The 8,109-nt window shown below is 37.6% G+C and overlaps 1 protein-coding gene across 1 annotated transcript; it reads left to right on the top strand.

Moving 5' to 3' along the window:
- Positions 1–322: 322 nt before the first annotated feature.
- SPON2 (spondin 2) lies at positions 323–4,180 on the top strand. The gene is made up of 6 exons (XM_010176706.2): positions 323–490; positions 1,281–1,506; positions 1,867–2,090; positions 2,347–2,538; positions 3,906–4,080; positions 4,125–4,180. The coding sequence occupies exons 1-6, from the start codon at positions 323–325 to the stop codon at positions 4,178–4,180; spliced, it is 1,041 nt and encodes a 346-aa protein (XP_010175008.2).
- Positions 4,181–8,109: the final 3,929 nt, after the last annotated feature.

Here is an 8,109-nt window from a genome sequence, read left to right as displayed (position 1 = left end):
GAGAGTGAGCAAGCTCTCTGTAAATGTTTGGAAGGAGCATCTGTCAGACAATAAAACTTAGGAGAAAACATGCTTCTCATTTAAAGTGTATTCACTAGAACTATTTCAGTGCTGGAATCAGTTCATTTGTGTAGCTTGGAGGCATTAATAAGAGAAGAGAACTGTAAAGGCACCAGAAAACTCAAACTGTTACTAAGAATTCAAGGTATTTTTTTAAAGCATTTCATCTATTCAGCATCACAGTCTTCTGATAGGAACCTGAACCAGTTGACAGGAAATCTCTGATAGTCCATCCAAAAAAGATTGCAAACAAGAAGATGGCATGCTTTTTGCAAACCTGGAAAGTCTAAAGATTACAATAATTGTTGGACCAAAGGGACCCTCTTCAGGCATAAATAGCAAGACTCCTACTGTCTTCTCTTGCAGACCAACTCAGCTGCCAGCAAAAGCAGGTGCTCTCCCCCTTCCAGTGCTCCAGAGGAAATATTTAGTGAGTATTCACAGCTCTATTTACAAATTAATATATTGTTAGTGTTCTAGTTATATTTGTATAGTTTTCTCAAAGGACAAAAGCATTTAAAAATAAGTTTTTAAGGCTGTTATTTTAAACAATTGCTGGAGTTCAACAGTCTGATGCAATTATCATATTAATTTTAAAACAAAATTTGCACAGCCTATGACAGCAACTTTTTTAAAAATACTGATTTTTTATCAACTATGTAGCTTTAAAAATCTGAAGAAATTACAATGTATTTTTTAATGCACAAGTTATGACAGCAAAGTAATTTATATAAATATGAAATGTATTTGACGTTACATGTTATACCATAAAAAAGCCTTTGTAGAACACAAATTTAAAGTAAATCATTTCTTTTGGCAAAGTAACCTGCAATTTAATCTTTAGAAGAATAAATACACCACTAATGTTTTCCACAGAAACAGTTGCTACTCTAATTAATTCAAGATGTGACTCTAATAAGATTTCAAAAGAAAATCAGAAACAGATTTTTCTCAGAGGTAGTACTATGGACAAGGTTAAGACATTTTTATTTTCATTGGAAGCACTTGTCTCAGATAGAGTTACAGATTTGTAGTATATAGAAAATCTGTAAGCATTACAATAATATTTTTAGAAGCATAACAATTTTTAGTGTTTCGGATATATACTTTCTTTTTGCTTATAACTTACAGTATGTTACATTCTATTAAGTAACTGCTGTTCAAGTTTCAGTTTAGAGTGACTAATATGGCTAAATTTTTTTTTTCTTCTTGTGTGGAAGGGAATGGAAAACCTGACATTTGCCTACTGCTCCTGTAAAGTTATCTGGACATTACTTCTAACAATACTAGGTTGTGCCAGTAGCTTGCCTGTGGGTGATGATTCTATTTGCACAGCAGAGGAACTTGCTAAGTACAGCATAATCTTCACAGGGAAATGGAGTCAGACTGCTTTCCCTAAGCAGTATCCACTTTACAGGCCCCCAGCACAGTGGTCATCAATGCTAGGTAAGTGAAGAATGTACAGTTTTAAGAACAGATAAATCTCTTGATCCCTGTGATTTTTTTTCTTCTTTACAGTCAGTTTTAAGATAATTAATTAAAAAGGGAAAAAAATAGACAAAGTTATTAAGAATTAAATGCAGAAATTGAAGTATCCACAATGCTTTCAAAAATCTACAACTGTTTTCAACTGACTTCTGTTTTCAATTGGCTGCAGCTGAAATAAACAGTGATAAGCCAAATGTTTTAGTGTTCACTCATTTTTATACACATTATTTTAAACCTCAGAAATAAATCAGAGAAATTGAAGAAATAGGGACAATCTAATCCAGGCTTTTATGTCATGCCATGTATTCACTCAAATAGGTGTTACTCATAGTTCTGACTACAGCATGTGGAAAAAAAATGAATATGCCAGCAATGGTGTACGTGATTTTGCTGAAAAGGGTGAAGCATGGGTATTAATGAAAGAAATAGAAGAAGCTGGAGAGAAAATTCAGAGTGTACATGGAATCTTCTCTGCTCCTGCCATTTCCAGTGGTACAGGACAAACCTCCACTGAATTAGAAGTGCATTCAAGACATCCCTTAGTAAGTGAATTTGCATATTAATTTTAAAAGTTTATTTTATGTCACTAGCACACAAAATTAAATATTTGAATTCCCACTTCTGGGAATAATATAATGCGAAGAGATACTAAAAAGCCTGTCATATTGGAGGGAACACTCATTCTATAAAGAGCATAATGACATTTCTTTAAAAAAATTAAGTTAAAATTACTATGAGCAGGACTGGAGCATTTCAAAATAAGTAATGCAATCCTGACGGATAATTTTGTTCCATTAGGTGTCATTTGTTGTACGAATTGTTCCAAGCCCCGACTGGTTTGTGGGTATTGACAGCCTAAATCTCTGTGAAAGAGACCACTGGATGGAAGAAGTATCAGTAGATCTATTTCCATATGATGCTGGAACTGATAGTGGTTTCACATTTTCTTCCCCAAACTTTGCCACTATTCCACAGGACACAGTGACAGAGGTAGGTGTATATACATAGTTCAGTAGTTCATATATATATTTCGAGTCCTCCCTTTATCAGATAACTATCCTATAACTTAATGGTAGACTCTTGTGAAACTGATTTCAGTATATGAGACTGCTGATGCTCTCTCTATATGGATTTATTATATAGCTGATAACCCTACTGCTTTTGTTTATTTTCTGTGTCTTTCATATTTATTAGGTAAATGCAGATGGTTCATGAAAATTTGGCTCTACATTTATAGTATTTTCTGTAAAAGCTGACTATTTTTATATTATTTTTAACAATTCTTAAAATACCAGGAAAATAAAAATATTCACAAAAGTCCTGGCATTACTATCATAGAATCATACAGTGGTTTGAGTTGGAAGGGACATTTAAAGGTCACCTAGTCCAACCCCCCTGCAGTGAGCAGGGACATCTTCAACTTGATCAGGTTGCTCAGAGCCCTGTCCAACCTGACCTTGAATGTTTCCAGGGATGGGGCTTCTACCACCTCTCTGGGCAACCTCATTGTAAAAAATTTCTTCCTTATATCTAGTCTAAATCTCCCCTCTTTTAGTTTAAAACCATTACCCCGTGCCCTGTCACTACAGGTTCTGCTAAAAAGTCTGTCCCCATCTTTTTTGTAGGCCCCCTCAAGTATTGAAAGGCCATGTATCTAAACATGAAAATTCTGAATACTGATGGGGGAGGAGTTTTCAGTTAAAAGCATTGCTGAATCCTGAAACTGTTACGTTTAAGGGAAAAGAGCTAAGGGAAAGCGGAGGAGAACTTTCTCACTAATGTGGTGACCCTACATTAAATCTCTTTTGCTTGCTTGATACTCTATATACCCCATAATTAGCTTTTGTTGTTTAAGGGAGGTGGGGAACAGAGCAGTTTGATTCAAGTGTTTTGAATACTACAAGCATTCAGTTAATCCTTTCTTTAAGGTCAGTTTTTCTAGAGCCAAATACTGTGCTAAAGAGTAATGAGAGAAGGAACAGAGAAGGTGTAAACAATACATTTGGCCTCCCATATCCGTACGACAGCTGCTATAGCATACCAATATTATTATCTAATACTCTTGTATTCTCCCTTGTAATAACATTCACTCCTTTCCATCAAACCATACCATACATTCCTGCGTTTTCAGTACCTCCCACTGGAGTTTTCTATCCAAAGACTGGCACAATTCATTGTGCCCAGTCTCAAAGCATTATGCATAAAAATTCAGGGATTACCAACAATAGTTATATGAACTGAGGTTCATAGAAACTGGTTATATGCATTTTACTTGTATGATGTATAAACATGATTTTACAGTTATCTTCTTACTAATATGATGTAGTTTCTTTAAGGTTCCTCTTTTTATTTCACAGATCACTTGTTCCTCTCCAAGTCACCCAGCAAACTCATTTTATTATCCAAAACTCAAAATTTTGCCACCTATTGCTCATGTAAAAATGGTGAAGTTAAAGAAAAACCAACTGGGTTTTCCTGTACCTTATAATAATTTTCAAGCTAAAAGCAATGAAGTAATAGATTCTGTCTCAGGTAAGTGATTAGTACTTTGATATGCTCAATTCTGTTATTTCTAGTCACTCAGAAAATATGTGGAAATCTGGCAGATGATATGGATGAAATAGGTGTTTAGGCAGAATATTCTCCTACCTGCCTAGGAGTAGTTTCCAGACTCACACATGGGAAATAAATCAAGCCAATTGACATAAAAGAGAATTCCTGAAATAATAAGGAAGGGATTGCATATTTGAGCTATGGTTCAAAGGTTTGGGTTATATCCACAGTAAGGGTTACTCAGGATTTAGTATCAACATAGATCAGTGAATTTTATGAGAAGTAAACAGCACCTAATCAGAATCAGAGTTCCTAAATTCTTTGCAACTAAATATTAATCCTTAAATTTTTACATCATGACGGGGCAAAAGAACTATTGTTGTCTCTTTCTGGGTCAGAGGACTTGCTGGGTATGTGCAATAAAATTTGATATAATTCAATTGATTTGGACATATTTGTGATAGAAACATGCATCCTGACAACAAAAATAATGTTCTGTCTCATTTTTCTGCTAATGACTGTGTTTAAGTAGGAAGACATGCAAACCACTGACTCAAGTCAGTCTTAAAGGTAATTATCAAATCTCCAAATTAACAAATACATAATCAACAAAATATTTGCCCTAAGGGAAACATGACAATTGGACAGTGTCCACTGAGATTTTTCTCTTTACACTTTTCTAGTGGATTTTTACAAAGTGTAAGAAGAAGGGTTAAGAATAAGAAGACTGGCATCCTAAATAGTATTTGAATGAAAGTAAGAGACTTAATGCCTAATGCATTCCTATATGAGCCTTTAAAGGTGCAGGAGCAGGCTGTCCCCATGTGCTGGAAGATGAGCTGGCAGAGTAGAAGAACAGCCTGGCTGAACAGAGAGCTTAGGCTGGAGCTTAGGAAAAAAAAGAGAGTTTATGATCTGTGGAAGAAGGGACAAGCACCTCCGGAGGACTACAAGGACCTTGTGAATCTATGCAGGGAGAAAATTAGAGAGGCCAAAGCCCAGCTAGAACTCAATCTAGCTACATCAGTAAAAGACAATAAAAAATGCTTCTTTAAATACATTAGTAACAAAAGGAGAGCTAAGGACAGTCATCATCCTTTGTTGGATACACAGGGAAACATTGTGACAAAGGATGAGAAAAAGGCTGAGGTACTTAATGCCTTCTTTGCCTCGGTCTTTAATGGTAAGACAGGCTGCTCTCTGAATACACAGACCCCTGAGCTGGTAGACAGGACTGAGGAGCAGAATGACAACTCCATAATCCAAGAGGGAATGGTTAGTGACCTATTGCACCACTTAGACAGCTATAAGTCTATGTGGCCAGATGGTATCCACCCCAGGTTACTGAGGGAGCTGGCGGAAGTGCTCACCAAGCCACCCTCCATCATTTATCAGCAGTCCTGACAAACCGGGGAGGTTCTGGATGACTGAAAGCTGGCTAATGTGATGCCCATCTACAAGAAGGGCCGGAAGGACGATCCAAACAACTATAGGCCTGTCAGTCTGACCTCGGTGCCAGGCAAGGTGATGGAGCAGATTATCCTGAGTGCCATCACACATCAAATGCAGGACGACCAGGGGATCAGGCCCAGTCAACATGGGTTTATGAAAGGCAGGTCTTGCCTGACTAACTTGATCTCCTTCTATGACAGGGTGACAAGCTTAGTGGATGAGGGAAGGCCTGTGGATGTGGTGAACTTAGACTTTAGTAAAGCCTTTGACACTGTTGCCCATAGCATTCTCCTGGAGAAACTGGCCACTCATGGCTTGGATGAGCATAATCGTCTCTGGGTAAAGAACTGGCTGGATCGCTGGGCCCAGAGAGTTGTGGTGAATGGAGTTAAGTCCAGTTGGTGCCCAGTCATGAATGGTGTTCCCTAGGGATCAGTGTTGGGACCAGTTCTGTTTAACATCTTTATCAATGATCTGGATGAGGGCATCGAGTGCGCCCTCAGTAAGTTCACAGATGGTCCCAAGTTGGGCAGCAGTGTTGATCTGCCAGAGGGTGGCAAAGCTTTGCAGAGGGACCTGGACATGCTGGATCAATGGGCTGAGACCAATGACATGAAGTTCAATAAAGCCAAGTGTCAGGTCCTGCACCTGGGTCACAACAACCCCATGCAAAGCTACAGGCTTGGGGAGGAGTGGCTGGAAATCTGCTTGGCGGAAAAGGATCTGGGGGTGTTGCTTGACAGCTGGCTGAACATGAACCAGCAGTGTGCTCAGGTGGCCAAGAAGATCAACAACATCCTGGCCTGTATCAAGAATGGTGTGGCCAGTAGGAGCAGGGAAATGATTGTGCCCCTGTCCTGGGCACTGGTGAGGCTGCACCTTGAGTCCTGTGTTCAGTTCTGGGCCCCTCAATACAAGAGGGACGTCAAGGCTCTGGAGTGTGTTCAGAGAAGGGCAACAAAGCTGGTAAAGGGCCCAGAGAACAAGTCTTATGAGGAGCAGCTGAGGGAGCTGGGGTTGTTTAGTCTGGAGAAGAGGAGGCTGAGGGGAGACTTTCTCGCTCTCTAGAACTACCTGAAGGGAGGTTGTAGAGAGGTGGGTGTTGGTCACTTTTCCAGGGTAAAGGGTGACAGAACGAGAGGAAATGGCTACAAGTTGCACCAGGGGACGTTTAGGTTGGATATTAGGAAAAATTTCTTCACTGAAAGGGTGGTCAAACATTGGAACATGCTGCCCAGGGAAGTGGTGGAGTCTCCATCCCTGCAGGTATTTAAAAGATGGGTAGATGAGGTGCTTTTGGACATGGTTTAGAGAAGGGACTGGTAGTGATAGGTTAATGGCTGGCCTCGGTGATCTTAGAGGTCTTTTCCAACCACTATGATTCTATGATTCTATTCTATGAGCTGCCCTGTTCCAAGAGCTTTTCCAGAATATCTGAAGCTTGCATGCATCTAGCTCTGTGCTGAAGTCACCTCACAATCACTAAAATAAAATCATTCCCTACCCAACTAATAATGCATGATTTATACTTTAATAAAGGTATTTCTCTATGAATTTATAGTCTTTTAATGTATTTCTGTTAGTAAATAAGACATATTCAAAGTGAGTGCTACATATCTCATTTTCAGTCCATGCCTTTCCCACAATATTTGAAAGGTACATTTGGCCCTCTTTAGGATATAAGTTTAAAACAATGCTTTTAAAGCATGGTATTTTTTAAAAAAGTTTTAATCATATATCCCCACTTTATTGTTTACTAACCAGTAATCAGAATCAAAAGGATAGATTTAATTACCAGAGATCAAACTGTCACTCACTCTAGAAACACGGGAACAGAGATCACAAAAGAAGTGATGATTTCCACTGTAATACTAGATATTTATACCACAGGTCACACATTTAGTACAGCATTTAAAACTGGTTTTGTGCACAACTGTTTTAGCTAGAAATGCTGTTAATACACAGTTTTGATGCAATTTCCTGTGACAAGCAATATTTTTATTTAACCTGCTAAGAAATAGTCACCTATATTTTTATGAGAGATATTTTCAATGGAAGTATAAATTATGAAAAGCACTTCAGAGTTTCTGTCTTATTTTCTTACACTAAATTAAAACTATATTGAAAACCCTTTCAGTATTGAAAAGCTTCTAGTGACAGAATACCTTTATTGGCAAAAGGAACTGTAGTGTACATACCAGACAATAACAAGATGATTTAATGATAAAAAAATTGGGACTTTTCTTTATTTCTGAAGCAAACTGGAACAAAAGTTAAATGGAATTGGATATGAGCAACTATAGAAACAAAATTCTATATGTAAATAAATATAAATATACCTAAATAAAGCAGAGAAAAGCTTTACTCCCAGTGTTTTTAGTAAGCCATGGAAAGGCAAATGAGTGATAAAATTGACAATAGATGTTTTTTAATGCAATCTTTTGAATGTAATTATTTTAAGTGTAGTTTTCTTTAAAAGGAATTATATGTTTTCAATTCAATAGATAATATGCTGCACTACTGATATAATGATGCAGGCAATAATAATAATAATAA

The sequence above is a fragment of the Antrostomus carolinensis genome, unplaced genomic scaffold, assembly GCF_000700745.2.
Source record: "Antrostomus carolinensis isolate BGI_N321 unplaced genomic scaffold, ASM70074v2 scaffold191, whole genome shotgun sequence".
Lineage (NCBI taxonomy): Eukaryota > Metazoa > Chordata > Aves > Caprimulgiformes > Caprimulgidae > Antrostomus > Antrostomus carolinensis.
This window is presented reverse-complemented; position numbering and strand designations above follow the sequence as displayed.

Excerpts from the sequence above, each read along its gene's own strand:
- SPON2 (XM_010176706.2), top strand. The coding sequence starts at position 323 with ATGCTTTTTGCAAACCTGGAAAGTCTAAAGATTACAATAATTGTTGGA. Across the intron at positions 491-1,280 it reads TGCTCCAGAGGAAATATTTA|GGAATGGAAAACCTGACATT; the intron begins GTGAGTATTCAC and ends CTTGTGTGGAAG. Across the intron at positions 2,539-3,905 it reads CACAGGACACAGTGACAGAG|ATCACTTGTTCCTCTCCAAG; the intron begins GTAGGTGTATAT and ends TTTATTTCACAG.